General features: G+C 45.7%; 1 protein-coding gene across 4 annotated transcripts in view; it reads left to right on the top strand.

Annotated features, from left to right (window-relative positions):
- COL6A3 (collagen type VI alpha 3 chain) overlaps positions 1 to 18,400 on the top strand; it is a 58,597-nt gene that overhangs the window by 16,570 nt on the left and 23,627 nt on the right. For 2 of the 4 annotated variants that reach the window (XM_069021721.1, XM_069021719.1), the window contains exons 3-11: positions 2,192 to 2,794; positions 6,858 to 7,424; positions 10,109 to 10,729; positions 11,840 to 12,439; positions 13,020 to 13,622; positions 14,018 to 14,620; positions 16,286 to 16,632; positions 17,101 to 17,179; positions 17,508 to 17,653. In XM_069021721.1, the coding sequence (XP_068877822.1) occupies positions 2,192 to 2,794; positions 6,858 to 7,424; positions 10,109 to 10,729; positions 11,840 to 12,439; positions 13,020 to 13,622; positions 14,018 to 14,620; positions 16,286 to 16,632; positions 17,101 to 17,179; positions 17,508 to 17,653 (4,169 nt within the window). Of the gene's footprint in view, positions 1 to 2,191; positions 2,795 to 5,016; positions 5,617 to 6,857; positions 7,425 to 10,108; positions 10,730 to 11,839; positions 12,440 to 13,019; positions 13,623 to 14,017; positions 14,621 to 16,285; positions 16,633 to 17,100; positions 17,180 to 17,507; positions 17,654 to 18,400 lie in introns of all 4 variants that reach the window. The other 2 variants (XM_069021718.1, XM_069021720.1) reach the window with 2 other exon arrangements.

The following is an 18,400-nucleotide window of genomic DNA, read 5'->3' as shown; positions in this document are numbered from 1 at the left end:
CTTTACAGGGCTTTGGATTAAGCCCTATGAGATGTGCACAGCCCTGCTTAAAGGCTTTTGCACTAACTGTGTCCATGCAAACCAGCACTGTGGGTTGTTTCTTCTTGTGTGTTTTGGGTTTGGTTCTTGCATTCCTCTGCACAAAAATACTGCAGGATTTGAGAGCTGCAACAGGAATGAGAAGCAGAGGGAACTCTTCCTTCCCAGCCTCCCTCATCTTTCCAAAGACCCTTTGATATTTCCTCCAAAAGTCAAAAGTTTCCAGGGTCTCCACTTTTGGGTTTCTAGCTGCTGACAAGCTAAGGATGTGCTTTGGACATTTCTCCTGGGTGATAACAAAGCATCAGTCAGCCCTAGCTATCCATTTGGAAAGTTTCCTGTTTCCAGCCCTCTCCTCCTTGGAATAACTAAGGCGGAAAAAAAACCTGGCTGGAGGGATGAATGCTGCAAATCATAGCTCTGGGAAAGGGATCATTTCCACAAACCCTTGTTGCTTTGTCCGTAGCTCTGTTCTGACAGCCTGGGCAGCCGATTGCAGTCCACTGGCAGCTCACTTGAGGTTATGGCTTGGAGAGGGCACCACCACATTTGCTTTGTGCATTGTCCTCCTCATTTTATGCCTGACAGCACCATGGCATGCAATTTTAAACTTCCATTTTCTACAATTGGTCCTTAATGAGACTATTTCCAGCACAACTCGATGAGAGGTGTTTGCAAAGGCTCACACTTGCTGGTGCAGGCAGGTCTTTCAGGGTCTGAGGGCAGAGGGGCAGATGAGTCACAGATGTCACCCCCAGCTCCAAGACACCCCTCGGGGCAGCCCGGTCTCATGGCACTCACCCATAGTGAGAAACCTGACAGCACCCAGCCTTTGGGAGCACCACTATCCATGGCCAGCTGGTGTCTGGCCAAGGAGGACTGCAGCCAAAGTTTTGTTCTTTGTTGAAATCCAAAGCAAACAGCCTCCACACAGAGCAGCCCTGATGGGCTGGGGGATGCTCTTCTCCATCCAGGCAGGGCAAGGCAGTGTTTGCTACCGCTTGCCCTGAGGGGTGTGAGATCCCCACGATGCCGGCTGTCCTCTCCCCAGGCTGTGCACTGGGTGTGGCAGTGAGCCTGGGAGGTGATGGACCTTCCTCCTTGAATCCTGAACCCATCTCAGGAGCTCTTAGGTGGGCGGGTGAGTTAAGGATACACCAAGTCTGACATAGCACAATGATCTGTAGTGCTCAAGCATAACTTGGAAGCAACACAAGGTTTCCTCTCTCATGTCAATGGCATGAAATCGGGGAGGTGATGATGTGAGAGGATTTGTCTAAAAGATGGTATTAAGATTAGGCACCATGATAATCATGTATAATGCTGCTATCACAATCATATTGGTCTTGTTACTATTTACCTTTTAGAAAACTATATTTGCTGTACTAAATATGATGATACTTTGGTTCCAATGCAATACAACAGGGATTTTTTCCTCCCTAACTATCTTTCTTTAAACTTAGCCAGGGCACTGGAAAGCTAATTGTGCTCTTTCTGTGTCCTGTGCCATCATCAATAATAAAGTTTCAGAAGTTACAGCACAGGGAACCTGTTTGTTAAAGACATGGCCACTAGAATATAATCCAGCCCATCCATGACTGGGTCAGCTGTGCAAAGAAAAACCATAACTTGTTTTCATTAGATAAGAAATAAGATTTAGGATGCGAAGACCCAAAATCCAGGTATGTTGAGTAGGTGGAGACTATTCTTTCCTTGTGTCATTGCTCTCAGGAACCTCATACTTGTCACACCAAACCACCACCATTCAAGTGGTTCCTCTGCAGATTGAAGGAGCATCACCTGCTTATTTTATCTCATGTGCTCGTTGAGTGCCAAGATTTCTCCTTACTGCCTTTCATTCTTGCTTTGACATGTACATGCATTTTAATATTCAAGTGTGTAAAAATCACAGTTTTTGCAACTCTTTAACTCTTCAGTGTTTTAGAAAGGGGAAACAGTCAGAGTTATTATTAGCCCTCTGCTAGACCCTAAAAAATAATTCTGTTTGGAAAGCAAGACCTTTTTAAAGGCATTGAGAGTAACTACTCCAAGCAAAAAGCAAACAAGAGCTCTTAAACATTGCTGAGCTGTTGACATAGAATTGATGCAGAGTGTTTTGAAGGCTAACATGATGTTCATGTGTTACTTGCAGTTATTGAAGTGAACAAGAAGGATATAGTCTTCCTGATAGATGGTTCAACTGCTTTGGGGGCTGCCCCCTTTAACGCAATTCGTGATTTCGTTGCCAAAATTGTCCAAAGGCTGGAGGTTGGACCCGACCTGATCCAAGTGGCGGTGGCACAGTACGCAGACACTGTGAAGCCAGAGTTTTATTTTAACACCCACCAGACCAGAAAGGATGTGATGGCCAATGTGAGGAAGATGAAGCTCATGGGTGGCACGACACTCAACACTGGCTCAGCGCTGGACTTTGTGAGGAACAACTTCTTCACCAGTGCTGCTGGGTGCAGGATAGAGGAAGGGGTGCTCCCCATGCTGGTGCTCATCACTGGGGGTAAGTCCAGGGATGCTGTTGACCAAGCTGCGGCAGAGATGAAAAGGAACCGGATAGTGACCCTTGCCATTGGGTCAAGAAACGCCGACCTGGCAGAGCTTCAAGAAATTGCTCATGAAAGAGATTTTGTGTTCAACCCAAACGACTTCCGCCTTCAGTTCATGCAAGCCATTCTTCCTGAAGTGCTGTCACCTATCCGGACACTCTCTGGAGGACTGATTGTCCAAGAGCCATCACCAGGTAATTAATGGCCTTTTTCTAATTTAGGAGATGTGGTTTATATTTCCTTATTCTATGACATGTAGAGATAATGGGGAAAAACGCATCAAACGCATGTCCTAGCATGGTTAAATGTGAGTGCATGAACAGGCCGGTGAACTTGGTAGTGTGATTGTTGTTACAGCTTTATCATTCCTTCCTGGAGATTTTTGTCCTGCTCTGATTTTGCAACTGACATTTAAAGGTCTGGATGTGGAAGATGTGCTTTACTAGTTAGGTACCTAAATTGTTCAGTGGAGGCTTTTGCTCTTCTTAGGGTTTGTGTAGTCTATGAATGGGACACCTGCGAATGTTACAATCTCTTCCTCAGTTTGGGAATCATCCGTAGTGTGTGTTTGCTCAGGAAAGTAGAGGTTTCTTTGGAGTGCAAAGAACATAAACTCATTTGTTTGGGGAGATATTCAGAGCTGACACTGTTGGACTGAAACTCACCCTTTAAGAACATATTTAGTTTTCTTATGATTTACTCAGCCCAAGCCCTAAGAGGCATACAAGGACATTTCAGTGTTGATTTTTATTTAATTTGTTTGGAAGATGATGCAAAGCTCCATGAAGCCAGTGGACTCTTTTTAGTTGTCCTTGCCATTGATATTAGTAGACTTTGGAAGCAACCATCCGATAGGGTCGTGTCTTTTGAGGAAGTTCCCCCTGCATTTCAAGAGATGTTCCAGGTGCACAGAGATTTTATACCGAATTTCTCAGGATTTCTTCACAATAGAGGTGCTTGAGGTTAAATCTGTGTTGCACTAGATCATATTTGAACCTTGTATTTCTGTCTCATGGAATATAAACTTTAGAAAACCAGGATTTCTTCCAGCTCCCAGTAAGATCAATAGTGAGGTTCCCATTGGCTTAAATGGTTGTTGAACTGTGTCCACATTTTTTTCTAGTTTCTCACGTAATTTAAAACTATAAACCGCAGTAGAAAAGAAACCTGAAAGAATTAAAGCATGTGTCTGATTTACGTGAAAAGAAGACATTTTGAAATTGGTTTGCCAATACTTGTCCTTAATGAAGATGAATATCACAGGACTTGTCATTTAATAAGCTTTGTTTCAGAGTGTGTTTCCGGCTAATACAATTTTGCATGGCTATACACCAAACCTAATGTGTTTATTTTTCAATGTAAATTTAAAATGTTCCTGTGTTTTCTTGTTCTTTCAAGGTCATTTGTGCAGCTTCTCTATTTTTCCAGTCTTTTTTTTTTTGTGCTCACAACTATTGGCACCCATAATAAGCAAGTGATCGTATCCTACCCCTACAAATTATTCTTGGTAGTAACAAAACTGATTTTGACACTGAGCAGTTGCATTTTAACTGGATATTGTATCACCCTGGGCCTTGAATGGCACTTTTCTGGGAAAAATTAATAATACAGAAAGCCAAGACAATCTGTAAAATCTGAGAGCAATCTCTTTATTCCAAAGAGTCCTTTTTTCCTTTTTGTTCTGAATAGCTCAATATTTATATATTTTATATACAGAACAGCATGTTTACAGGGACAAGGCAAGCTAGAGAATGGATGAATCTAGCCAGAAATACTTTAAACAGAAAGATAACAGGCAGAATTAACAATGGGCATAAATAAATTCTTGAATAACTCATTTGGAGGAAGGCATATAAGGGGATGTCTTGGATGACAACAGTTCTCCGAGATTTTCTTTAAAATCTTGGCATTTTGGTCTATGATCTGGATGTGTTTAGAGCTAAAAAAAAAGCACAGGGTGATGACCCTGTGGTGTCTTTAGGGTGTGGACCTGTGTCCTGGAGCTCAGATGCTTGGAGATAGCCCAGGAAGGATTTAACCTTAAAAAAAGAAACCAAGAGCTGGCTGCTTATTGCCAAAAGTGAGAAATTTCTCCCCCTTCAACAGCCCACAAAGTGGATGTCTGTAACAACAGACATTAAAGTGCAGAGCTTAAGAAGCCAGGTGTCCTTAGGCAGCTGTTGAGCCTGACATTTAAAAGAGTTGATAACCCTTCCCTGCTCAATCCAGTCATGTCCAGCAAGGTCCTTGTTATTTCTGTGCTGATCACATTCTTGCTCCTCTCTCTCTCTCTCCCTCTCTCCCCCCTAACACGGTTCACATGCGTGTACGGCGTATCCTGCATGCACACATGATAAAAGAGTTTCCATTTTTGTTTTCTGTGATGTCTCATGTTGTTTTCTGTGCTCTACTGCAGTTCAAGTAACCAAAAGGGATATCATCTTTCTTTTGGATGGATCACTCAACGTTGGAAATGCCAACTTCCCCTTTGTGCGGGACTTTGTTGCCACCCTAGTTAACTACCTTGATGTCGGCAGTGACAAAATCCGAGTTGGCTTAGTGCAATTTAGCGACACTCCCAAAACCGAGTTCTCCCTGTACTCCTACCAAACCAAATCAGACATAATCCAGCGTTTGGGGCAGCTGAGGCCCAAGGGGGGGTCGGTGCTGAACACTGGCTCCGCACTGAACTTTGTGCTCTCGAATCATTTCACGGAGGCTGGTGGGAGCAGAATAAATGAACAAGTGCCCCAGGTCCTAGTCCTGGTGACGGCAGGGAGCTCTGCCGATCCCTTCCTCCAAGTTTCCAATGAATTAGCTCGGGCCGGAGTGCTGACTTTTGCTGTTGGCGTTAGGAATGCGGATAAGGCAGAACTTGAACAGATTGCCTTTAATCCAAGAATGGTGTATTTTATGGATGATTTCAGTGCTCTGGCAGCTTTACCCCAGGAGCTAAATAAGCCTATAACAACATATGTTAGTGGAGGTGTGGAAGAGGTTCCACTCGCCCCAACAGGTAATACCTACCTTCCTGCATGCTGACTGCATGAAGTTAATCTTGTTTAAGTGAATTTCTTGTTTCCGATGTACACCTTGACATATGTCCGAGCCCTGAGTCATCCAAGTGGTTATGGCTGTGCTTAACTTGACGATCTTTAAGGTCCCTTCTAAACCAAACCATTCTATGATTCTGTGAATACATGGCTTGACACTGGCAGCTCTTAATTTTGTTCAAGTCATTGCTACCACACTTTAAAAGCACAGTTTTAAGTCTTTTGGTAGGTCAGGACCAAAGGAGGACCTGAGTGAGTCTGTGCCCACCAGTCACTGACTCTGGTGTTCCCTTTCTGTTCCCATAATAGGGCCACAACCTATAAATGCATCATATGCACTAAATCAGGCAATGGGAGCGTGAGATTTTGACCACAAGAAGTGGTGTGGGAAGGTTAAAGTCATGCCAAAGAGCACAGAGGAGCAGAGGTCTAGCCAGGAACAGGTGGACAAATCTACCCCCAGAACCACTTGGTCAAAGTGGTGTCATCAGGCTGTCAGAGAGGCTGGATTTTACTTCAGAAATTCGAAGTTATCCTCCAATATTAAACCCAAAAGGTGTTGGCAAGTTTAATGCTTTTTAAACAGGTATTTGCTCACAAATTCCATTACTGTGGCTATGTGCCCATGAAGACATAAGAACTACCAGGATGGGCTAGTATGGAAAGGAGACCATTAAGAATAATACAATGGTACAAGAAGTTTGGGTTTGCCTTGGGTATTCAATGAGATCAAAAGGGCATAAAATGGAAACAGGTGAAAGGCTTTTATGGATTTAGATGCTCCTTGTGATGCAAGTGGGAGAAGACACAGAAAATGCTTTGTGTACCTGTGCATGAACTGTCTATTTGTTGCCTACTGAGCCTTTACATAGAAAAAAACCCCAACCAACCCTCCACTGCTGCTTTACTTCATGCCTGTATTGTCAACATATTGCTAGACCTTAAACATCACTGAATCAGCCAATTTCTGATTATGATTGATCTGATGTGAATTTATAGAGTCTTAGGATAGACATGTCCTTGCTTCCCCTTCTTCCTCAGATGCTGTATAATCCTGCAGACTTTGAATACTTTGGTAAACAAGAATAGTGAAAGATTGAAACCCAGCTAATTTGTAGACAATTTTCTAGGATGACATATAAGAAGAAAAATGCTTTCATTTCTTTTTTTTTCCCCCCTCTTTTCATTTGTGAATTTATTCTAGAAAGCAAGAAAGATGTTTTATTCCTGATTGATGGCTCAGCCAACCTCTTGGGCAGCTTTCCTGCCGTCCGGGATTTTGTACACAAAGTAATTTCTGACCTGAATGTGGGTCCCGATGCCACGCGAGTCGCTGTAGCTCAGTTCAGTGACACCATCCAAGTTGAATTTGATTTTGCTGAATACCCATCAAAGCATGACATGCTTGTCAAAGTGAAAAGGATGAAGATTAAAACTGGGAAGCAACTGAACATTGGAGCTGCACTCGATGAAGCTATACGGAGGCTGTTTGTGAAGGAAGCTGGAAGCAGGATTGAAGAAGGCGTTCCTCAGTTTTTGGTCCTCCTTGTTGCTGGAAGATCAACCGATGATGTGGAGGAGCCATCAGATGTTCTGAAGCAAGCTGGAGTTGTAACCTTTGGTATCAAAGCCAAAAATGCCGACCCCGTACAGCTGGAAAGGATTGTTTACGCCCCCCAGTTCCTTCTGAATGTTGAATCCCTCCAACGGATTTCAGAGCTTCAGCCAAGCATAGTCAACCTGTTGAGAACAGTCCAGCTTCAGCCAACAGGTACAGGGAGCCTCGGGGTTTCCAAGAGGCTGAAAGACATGACTTACATGCCCCACTCAATTGGTAACCGGAGCACTTGGGTCTGGTGATGTTTAAAATGATTATGTAGAAACTGCTGTTGTACTTGGAGTTTCCTCTGCTCATACTCTGATCTAGCAAAGCATTAAGTTCCAAACCAAATTTTAATGATAAGTAGGGAAAATGCCTTTGTTCAAAGAGCAAAGAGCCGCAAGAGCTGCAGCTGGTGGTGTTTCCAGTGTGTAGAACATGGGACAAACCTGAAACAACAGGGAGTTGTTGCCCCAGAGATATTGCATTAATTGATGTGCAATGCTGGGCAAGGGCTAAAAGAAGCAAATACTGGCTTGTCTCAATTTCTCTTTCCATCTTCTCTTTTCTGAAGGAGTGGAATCCAGCACACTGGATTCAGTCTTCCTCTGTTATCTCTTCCAGGATATAATGGCAGTTTCTACATTTTCTACATACACACCAATAAATCAGATGCTCTTGACTCAGTTACCATTCAAACTCAGTAGATGAGATGGATTAATTGAAGAATAATTTTTTTAAAAATCGTCAAAAGAATCACATGGCCACAATAATAAATTCACACAGCAGTACTGGAAATTATTCATGTCTAGCTCTGTGATTTCCTGAGGCAGCCCTAATTGGAGCATTAGCTTGACTCCCAACAGGAGGTGGAAACAAGGAAAAGTGTAATAACATCCATATCATCTCTCCATAAAGGGGCAGATGGACTTAGAATCATAGAAACATAAAAACAAAATAGGGCTGGAAAGACTCTCAGGGTGCCATCTGCTACATGCCCTTGTCCCCAACAAGATCTTTTTGCCCAGAACTAGATGACAGTGGTCTAATCTGTTCTGGAAACCCTCTGGGGGAGACTTCCCAGATTCCACAACCAATCCATTCAATTGCTTTCCCTTCATGTTACACTTCTGTCTCCGTAGTCACAGTCCAAGCCTTTTACATTTCCTTCAACCTGAGAAGAACACAAGATGTCAGCTCGCTCCTGAATTTGGTGTGGCAGCCTTTTGTCTACTTTAGGCTTGACATGTAGGTCTGGTCTCAGTCCTCCTGTCACCAGCTGTGTACCCAGCTCATTCAATCCTTCCTTGTAGGTCATGTAGGTTTTCTTCTTCATTTTCACCCTCGTCTCTCCAACATCAGCCTGCCCAAATGACCAGAGCATGACAGCAGCATCCCCATGTCATCTCTTACCCCATCTTTTCCATGCAGATTCGTGACCCTTCCCATATTTGTGCAGCTTCTGTCTCAACCAAGACTTGTGCAATTAGTGTTCTTGAATTCCATCCTCTCTTTTAAAACCATTTCTGTCTTGCTCAGACCACTTGGAATCCCTTTGACCACCAAGGATTATTAATAATTGTGCTATTTCCTCATGGATAGCTGCATCCACCCAGTTTTCCTAGTATTCTTGGCTAAAAGAAAGCCACTCCATAAGAGCACCCATATTGTTTTCTTCTTTATCTGCTACCCAGGCACTTAATTAATTAATAGGACTTTTCCCTTGTTCCTGAAAATTAGAGGAAGTATGAAACTGGGATACCCCAGGCAATGTCTGCTCCCTCTTCCCACCTCCATTAATATTCCTGTCCTATGCATTAACCCACCAGGTTTCCAACAATCCTCTTAAGAAATAAATTTGATCTGAAGCCTGCATTTAGAATTCAATTTGCTAACTCTTTACATGGCTAAGCATTCATAAGTAGATAATTAATACTTTCTTCAGAGGGGCAGATCATGCTCCTGTTTGTCCCACTAGACCTTGCTCTAAACAAGCCAACAGCACTTTTTGGGATGTCATCCAGCAGTTGCTGTGTTTGAGAGGCAGTGATGTTTTCTGCTTGGCCAAGCCAAAACTTTGCAATTCTGTTGGTCTGTAGCATAACATGTCAAAGTTCTCTGATCTTTGACACTTCCTGGTCTTGATTTTGAGGTTTTTTGTTTGTTTCTTTGTGGTTTTTTGTTTGATTTTTTTTTAAAAGAAGAACAGTTTGGTCACAATTAGCATGTTTTTTCCTGCCTGAAGATAGTACAGAAAAAAACCCCAAAGATCAGTATCTAGCATTTTGGAAGAGCATTTCAGCATTTTCAGCTAGATGTCCTTTCCTGCAACTTCCTAATTTCTTTCCAGAAGTATTTATTTGTAAGTTCACTGATGCGTCAGAAAAGCTTTTCTCTCCCTCTTTTCACCGCTTCCCTTTGAGCACTCCCTGTACGCCATTTCATCCAGAAACTCATTGTTTCCTGGGAACAAAAGATCCCAGACTCCAGTTGCATACTGCAAAGCCACACGTCAGCTTCCCTGTTGGCTTCTCCCAGCTGTTGGCTTCTCCCAGCCCCAGGTAGAGATGGCACCCAGAAGTCCCTTGGCACCCTATTTCCTATGGGTCTATGATTCTATGACTCGGTGGGCAAGGCATGGAATGCACTGCACTCCGGTTTCCACCAACATCCACCCATCTGCCTCCTCACCAGGGATTGCATCCGATGGCAAAGGAACTGAACCACCTTTCCTGACACCTCGCTCTCCCCTCTCTGAGCTTTGTACTCCTTCAGTTCAATGTATGAGGAGACTATTAGTCACTGCAAAAAAGAATCTCACTTTTCCCCCCCCTTCCCTTACTTGTCTCAAACAGTAGTTGAGAGAGGTGAGAAGAAGGACGTGGTGTTTCTGATCGATGGCTCAGACGGTGTCAGAAGAGGTTTCCCTCTCCTGAAGACGTTTGTCCAAAGAGTTGTCGAGAGTCTGGACATTGGCCGTGACAGGGTGCGTGTGGCTGTCGCACAGTACAGCAACACCATACAGCCCGAGTTCTTGCTCGACACCCACGAGGACAAAGCAGATCTCATCAGCGCCATCCAGCAGCTGAAGCTCATGGGAGGGTCTCCTCTGAACACTGGGGCAGCCCTTGACTATCTCATCAAGAACGTATTCACAGTGTCAAGTGGCAGCAGGATAGCGGAGGGCGTCCCGCAGTTCCTGATCCTGCTGACTGCTGACCGGTCCCAGGATGATGTCAGGAGGCCCTCAGTGGTCCTGAAGACGAGTGGCACGGTGCCCTTCGGCATCGGGATCGGAAATGCCGACCTCACAGAGCTGCAGACCATTTCCTTCCTCCCAGATTTTGCTATCTCTGTGCCCGACTTCAGCCAGCTGGATTCGGTGCAGCAGGTCGTCTCCAACAGAGTCATCCGGCTGACCAAGCAAGAGATAGAGTCTCTTGCCCCTGACCTGGTTTTTACATCACCCAGCCCAGGTGAGAAGATGTTTGTGTCTGCACCGAGAGCCAGTGGCAAAACATGATGTTTAGTAACATCATGGCTGCAACACAAACTGAGAAAAGCAAAGATGGTCACGGCTAAGGCTCCAAGTCTGTCTTGGTCTCCCTGTTGGTGCACTCAGGGTTGGTAGGAGCTGTGCAATTAAGCTGAGCCACCTTTAAGCCCAGCCCCTCAAGGTGGTCCATCCACATGGAAGACCCACGAAGTGAATGTTATTGCCTTAATCTTATTTTAAGTGGATGGATTTTAAGTCCATGCTGTTCCTTCTGGAATGGAAATTGTGTCACTTAGATGCTACAGGGACACCTTCACACCGCTAATAATCAAGGTCAGCTTTCTGCTAAATTTAAGACATGCTGATTTTTCCTAGTTTTGCCACCCTCATTCACTGGGGAAAGGGAAATTTGAAGCAGGCATCAGGAGAAGGATCAGATCTTACATTTCTGGCCTCCCTTGGAATGAAATCCAGCCAGCGTATGCCTGGGATGAAGAGCATCTGCCACGGATCAGTCCCTTAGAAATTAAATGTCCTACTCTGTTCCTTCACTTCTAAGCCAGACCACTTTCCTCCATCCCCATTTATCAGTGTGAAATTCTGCGATAATTCAGGCTCTGACCTGAATTATCACTGCAGAAAACACTTTATTAGGAATCAAAAAGTCATCCTGGAAAGGCAGAAGCTGAGAGAATAATAGGATAGAATCTTTCCTAGAGGGCAAAGCCAAAGAAAGAGGGGTGGTTCTGAATGTAAAGCAACCTGCCCTGAGTAAGGACTGTCACCAGGCTGTGTTTTCTTGAGTGGAGATTCCACAAGGAATTCCAGGTGTCCCCTTGCTCCCTCTCACTTCCTTTGCTCTGGAAGCTGCTGTTCTTGCACCCCCTAGGATGTGCCTATCATACTGGTCACGTCTCTGGGTTGAACCCAGAGCTCCCTGCTGGGGCTCCCAGGAGTTATCCCAGGCAGAGAGACAAGGAGTACCCTCCCCATGGCTAGGGGCATGGGTCAGGGACGTAGATGATGAGCTTAGCTGCTCTCCATAAGTAATTCCTGGTGCTTCTTCTGACCACTACCTTCCCTCCTGCAGCGGGTGTGAAGAGGGACATCGTGTTCCTGGTTGATGGCTCCCGCTACGCCGCCCAGGAGTTCTACCTCATCCGTGACCTCATTGGGAGGATCGTGAACAACCTGGACGTGGGCATCGACACCACCAGGATTTCGGTGGTCCAGTTCAGTGAGCACCCCCACGTGGAGTTCCTGCTCAACACCCACTCCACCAAGGACGAGGTGCAGAATGCCGTGAGGCAGCTGCGGTCCAAGGGCGGCCAGCTGGTGAACGTGGGGGAGGCCCTGGAGTTTGTGGCCAAGACCATCTTCACCCGGCCCTCCGGGAGCCGCATAGAGGAGGGCGTCCCGCAGTTCTTGGTCATCCTCTCCTCCCGCAGGTCTGACGATGACTTTGAATATCCATCCCTCCAAGTCAAGCAAGTGGGGGTGGCACCTATGATGATAGCAAAGAATGTGGATACTGATGAGATGATACAGATTTCCCTTAGTCCTGAATATATATTCCAAGTCTCCAGCTTCCAGGAACTGCCCAGCCTCGAGCAGAAGCTGCTGACTCCAATTGAAACCCTGACTGTGGACCAAATCAGGCGGCTGCTGGGAGATGTGCAACCCCCCATAGGTAAGGCACTGGCTCTCTCTGGGTTGCTACTCAAGCAAATGCTGCCCAAAAAGACCTTCTCTTTAAGTCAAGGTTTTCCTTAGTTAAAACCAAAGTTGTAGCACTTGTACAATTTTGGAAGGAAACCTTTAGATAGGTGGCAATTCTACCCAAGTACCTAAATACATTATAACTTAAGATTTTCAAGTCAAGTACCTAAACATGACACCTATTTGGGTCAATTTCAATTCAAATACACAATGTATAAAATTGCCTATTCCCACTCAGCAGCTCTCTAGGAAACAGGTATAAATCTGGGGCAAAATAAAGCTGAAAACAGTGACAAATCCAGATAAGAGTATTAATGAATGAAACAGATAAGGTTCTGAGTAATGCATACTTCAAGTACTAGACAGACACACATTCCCTCTTGCACACAAGCCCTTTTGGAGAGGCTCCCCAAAGCACCATTCCTAAAGTTGGCCAAAATATGCCACGTGGTTTTACCTCACACGAAAGCAGATAGCACAGAAATCCTCCAGCAAAGCTCAAGCAAAGGCTTGGCACACCAATAATTTCCTCTCTTCTCGCTTCCCCACAGATGTTTCTGGAGATGAAAAGGACATAGTCTTCCTCATTGACAGCTCTGACAGTGTCAGGCCGGATGGGCTTGCTCATATTCGGGATTTCATCAGCAGAATTGTCCAGCAGCTGGAAGTGGGGCCAAACAAAGTGCGTATTGGGGTGGTTCAGTTTAGCAATGGTGTCTTCCCTGAGTTCTACCTGAAGACCCACAAGTCCAAAAACGCTGTCCTGGAAGCCATCCGCCGCTTGAGGCTTAGAGGTGGGTCACCCCTGAATGCTGGCAAAGCCCTGGACTTCGTGGTGAAGAACTACTTCATCAAGTCTGCAGGGAGCAGGATAGAAGATGGAGTGCCCCAGCACCTGGTTGTCATCCTTGGAGACCGGTCCCAGGATGATGTAAACAGACCTGCCAGAGTGATCACTTCCACAAACATCAAACCTCTGGGTGTTGGAGCCAGGAATGTGGACAGGGACCAGCTGCAGATCATTACCAATGATCCTGGGCGCGTGCTTGTGGTACAGGACTTCACAGGACTCTCAACCTTAGAAAAGAGGGTGCAGAATATTCTTGATGAGCTCCCGATACCTACAACAGACTCACCTGGACCATTCCTACCTGGTAAGGCTGCTATTCATCCTGAAGACTTTTCTGAGCAGAGCATGGATGGTATTTGTATAAAGTGAAAATGATTCCGTAATAACACCTTTTGATTCTCAAACCTTTGGTTGCATTGATTAAAAGAACTCTTTGAAGTTGTTGAGTTAGGAAAAAAAATATAATTAAATTTGAAAGGAGATGAGGGTGCCTATCAAAAGTAATGCTGTGTGAAGTGTTACACAAAAATATTCTTGTATGGATGTAAAATCCCGGCAAAGGTCGATGAAACTAAAATGGTAGAAAGGAGAGAGAAGTTTCATTTGCAAAGTGCTACTTCACAAAGCCCTGAGCAGCTTACATGTTATAGATGCTGCAAACAATTACTAACAACTGTGTTTTCTTTGTCATCTGTTCAGTAGGTAAAAAGCAGGCTGATATTGTGTTTTTGCTGGATGGCTCCATCAATCTGGGGAGAGATAACTTCCAAGAAGTTCTCCAGTTTGTCTACTCTGTGGTGGATGCCATTTACAGGGATGGCGACTCTATCCAGGTAGGACTGGCCCAGTACAACTCGGATGTCACCGATGAGTTTTTCCTCAGGGACCACTCCACCAAAGCTCAGATTTTAGATGCTATCAGCAAAGTCATCTACAAAGGCGGGCGGGTGGCAAACACCGGCGCGGCCATCAAGCACATCCAGGAGAGACACTTTGTGAAGGAGGCCGGCAGCCGAATTGACCAGAGGGTGCCCCAGATCGCCTTCCTCGTCACAGGTGGGAAGTCTACGGATGATGCGCCAAGGGCCTCCTTGGAAATCACGCAGAAAGGCGTCAAGGTGTTCGCAGTCGGTGTGAGGAACATCGACCTGAAGGAAGTCAGCCAGCTGGCCAGTGAGAGCGCCATGAGTTTCAGAGTATCCACAGCCCAGGAGCTGTCAGAACTGAATGAGCAGGTCCTGGTCATGCTGGAAGCTGCCATGGAGGAGAGATTGTGCCCAGGAACAACAGATGTGACAAGAGGTAAGGACAATTCCTTCATAACATGCTCGTTCTCAAGGGTGGCTTTTAATATCCAGTGTGTTTTGATGGACTTGTCTGTCCTACTGTTGTGCTTTGCCTATAGCCTGAGGTGCAGCATGGGCTCATTCCTCCTCCAGGAGTCTGATGAGGGGCTGCAAACTTTGGTACAAGAGCTGCCAGTCCAAGGCCTTCAGCATGTGAACGACTGGTGTAACATCACCACGGAGGTGATGTTCCATGGTGGAATTCATTTCAGATGTGACAGCCAGGCAGTAAATCACCAGCCTCCTACACTGCATTTAGCCTTTGAACTAAATCCCACTTTGGACTTTCTCACAGGGGGATGATACCAGTATCATCTTGACAGACCAACTTCTTTAGCACCAAAATGAGAAGTGATGGCCCTTGTTTCCCCTCCCTGTGTCTATTACAAGCCAGTTGGAATTTTTGGCCATTCAAGCGTGCCATGGTGTGCTGGAAATCATAGAATCATAGAATTCTAGAATAGTTTGAGTAGGAAGAGACCCCAAAGATCATCTCATTCCAACCTCCCTGCCATGAAACACCTTCCACTAGACCAGATTGCTCCAAGCCCTGTCCAACCTGGCCTGGAACACCTCCAGGGATGGGGCAGTCACAGTTTCTCTGGGCAACCTGTGCCAGGGCCTCCCCACCCTCACAGGGAAGAATTTCTTCCCAATATCCCATCCAACCCTGCTCTCTGGCAGTGGGGAAGCCATTCCTCCTGCTGTCACTCCAGGCTCTTGCCCAAAGCCTATGTCCAGCTCTCCTGTAATCCCTTTACACACTGGAGGGGGAAAACAGAATTTCCCTTGCCAGATCATCCAGGATGCCCACCTGATCTCATGACAGGTATATGAGGAAAAACCAGGGCACGAGTGGTTGTAGTTTAAGATAAAATTTCCTTAAGAAGGAATCCCATGATTTGGCTACTTCAGAAGCCAAGCTGGGGAATTGTGGTGAGTAAGTGAGCTGGTATTGCTGTCGGATCAGACTCCCAGCAGATGGTTTTGCTTACTACATTACAGCCAGTCCTACTCCCAGCACGACTGACCATGGCTCAGCCCTCTGACTTTGAGCAGAGGCATCTCCTGAACCTCTGGAGAAGCAGAAGGAGAGGCACAACAGTCCTGAGCTGAGCAGCAGCTCCAGCTGAGAAGAAGAACTGAGTGCTAGGAAAAGCAAACCACTACTGGTGGTATTAACTTATCCCAAGTGTGGTTAAGATATTAACCAAGCAGTGTGGCTAATATCAAGCAGAATTCAAACACCTCCCTGTGATTCTGTGGGTGTCACCTCAAGCACAGGTAGAAGGTGAAGACTGTGCAAGTATTGACAGGTTTCCATGTGCTGGAGAGAGAGGAGCAGTCTTAGCTGCCTGATGAAAGTGCAAATTTCTCTTGGACTTGTTTTAGGCAGCTCCTTCCAATGCTAAAATTAAAAAAAATAAAATTAATAAAATGCAGGTTTTCCCAGGTTATCACTGCTATGGTGGAAGGAAACAGAAGACACTTGTGCAGCAAGTGGTGTCAGCTCTTGATGCAGTGTCTTCACTAATGACTAAAAGAGTAATTAGAAAAGCCATTACTCAAAAAATCACATTGCTCCATGAGGCTCTTCTCTCTTTCTTCATTCCCCACTCAGATTGTGACTTAGACGTGATAATTGGCTTTGATGTCAGTGATGTTGGGCCCGGTCAAAGCATATTCAGTTCCCAGCGAGGCCTGGAGTCGAGAGTGGAGTCTGTGCTGAACAGGCTAACGCAGATGCAGAAGATCAGCTGCACTGGCAACCAGGCACCCAATGTCAGGGTGGCCATCATGGCCCAGGCCCAGGGGGGACCTGTGGAAGGGCTGGACTTCTCCGAGTACCGGCCCGAGCTCTTGGAGAGGTTCCTGGACATGCGGACCCGCGGGCCCTATTACCTCAGGGCAGACACACTGAGGTCCTACCTGAGCAAATTCCGATCCTCGCCCTCTGGCAGCACCAAGGTGAGTCAAGGCCAAGGCCTCTGGGGTGGTGTTGGCCAGCAGAGCTGATTTCTAAAGTACTTTAGTTGGTAAAGAAACTGTAAATTCACAACAATAAAAAAAAAAAATTAAATTAATTGAATTTATTCACCATAAATTTAGTCACTTAAGCCCTACTTGTTTGCTGCACTCTCCCTGCATTGTCAAGAACCTGTCCTGACAACTGATGAGCATCACTGCAGCCAGTTCTCACAATCACTGCTTAGCTGCAAATTATTGCTCTCCAGGTATTTCCTACGTAACACCTGCATGAAACAAGGTACAGGAACCTGGCACAGGAATGCAGAGCTTCATGGTCTGGAAAAAGTGTAGAAGTTCCCTCACCTCCTCTCAGATGAAGCATTGGAAAAAGGCCCTTCAGGTTGCACACTGATTGTGTTTCATACCTGAAATATTCTGGGTCCTGACAGAAATTTGTTTCTCTCCCAGGTCATAATCCATTTTACTGATGGTGTAGATGAGCCAATAAATCAGCTGGAGGCTGCTTCATCTACTTTACACTCAGAAGGTAATTTTTTTGCTCTTCCAGTATAGTCCATGTTAACATGTAGCCCATTTTACCACCATTTCTCCTAAATCCATCTGTTTTTGATAGTAAAGGATAAGGATTTTGTGAGTTCTACATGCACTTGCTGTTTTTCACTGCCTTCCTGTGGTGCTTAGCTGCCTGCTGCCACCTAAGCATGTGGGCAACTCCGAAGATGCTTGTTCTCTATTGAAAAGGCTCTGTTTGCAAACAAAGATGTGGATAATGATGTGTCATCACAGGGGAGGGTGTGCAGGCCCTCCAGAGCACCTCTCCCCATCACAAAACCCCTTCTGCTTCTCCCTGCCAGGAGTCAACGCTCTCATCTTTGTCGGGCTGGACCGAGTGACCAACTTTGAGAGACTGATGCAGCTGGAGTTTGGCCGTGGGTTCACCTACAACAGACCACTCAGAGTTAATCTGCTGGACTTGGATTTTGAGCTGGCAGAGCAGCTTGTAAGTAACTTGGCACAGGCAGTGCTGCCTTGTAATGCTGGAGGAAAGCCCACAGCTGGATCTCCTGCAGGGCTGAGCCGTGACTGGATTACACCCTCTTGGCTCTGCTCCTCTCCCCTCCCTGCCTCACGTCAGCTTTTTTCACAGATGCCACAGCAAATAAAGTTCAGAGCAGATCGTGGTCTCATCCCCCTCTTGAAGAAACCCTACTCCAGCCAGGGCATTAGGTCAAATGGGGTGGGATAAGATGCCATCAAAAGCTGTGGTGCCAAAAACCCGCCCTCTGCCTGTGTTTACACTGTTGGTTTTCTTAACCTTACAGTAATGCCCTGTCGTGCCTGGTCAGTGCTAAACCTCTTGTAGAAGCACTGCTTTCGAGGTTTCTTTCCCTGATCTCATACACTGTCTGTATTTTAGACATGCTTTTAACAGACAGAGTTACCCTTTAAAGTCCCTTCCAACCCATTCCATGATTCTTTCTTCCTCATAGATTTACTTCTTTCCCAATGCTTAGTCCCTCTTGAGTGTTGAGTCAATTTGCTGTCAACCTCAGTATGTCCAGTTCCTCCCAACTTCTCAGCTGCTACCAGCACAATTGAGCTCCTTTTCCAGTAGATTTAATAAGATTGGGCTTAACCACTGGTCCCTGTGGTAACCTTGCTGGGCCCTTCTCTGCAAATCAGAGTGTAGCCACTTGCGAGTGAGTCTTAGGTTTTGGGATCAGAGTTGGTCCTCAGCCCCTCCCCA

Source organism: Aphelocoma coerulescens, chromosome 7 (assembly GCF_041296385.1).
Source record: "Aphelocoma coerulescens isolate FSJ_1873_10779 chromosome 7, UR_Acoe_1.0, whole genome shotgun sequence".
Lineage (NCBI taxonomy): Eukaryota > Metazoa > Chordata > Aves > Passeriformes > Corvidae > Aphelocoma > Aphelocoma coerulescens.
The sequence above is the reverse complement of the archived record's forward strand: the minus strand, read 5'-3'. Positions and strand labels throughout refer to the sequence as shown.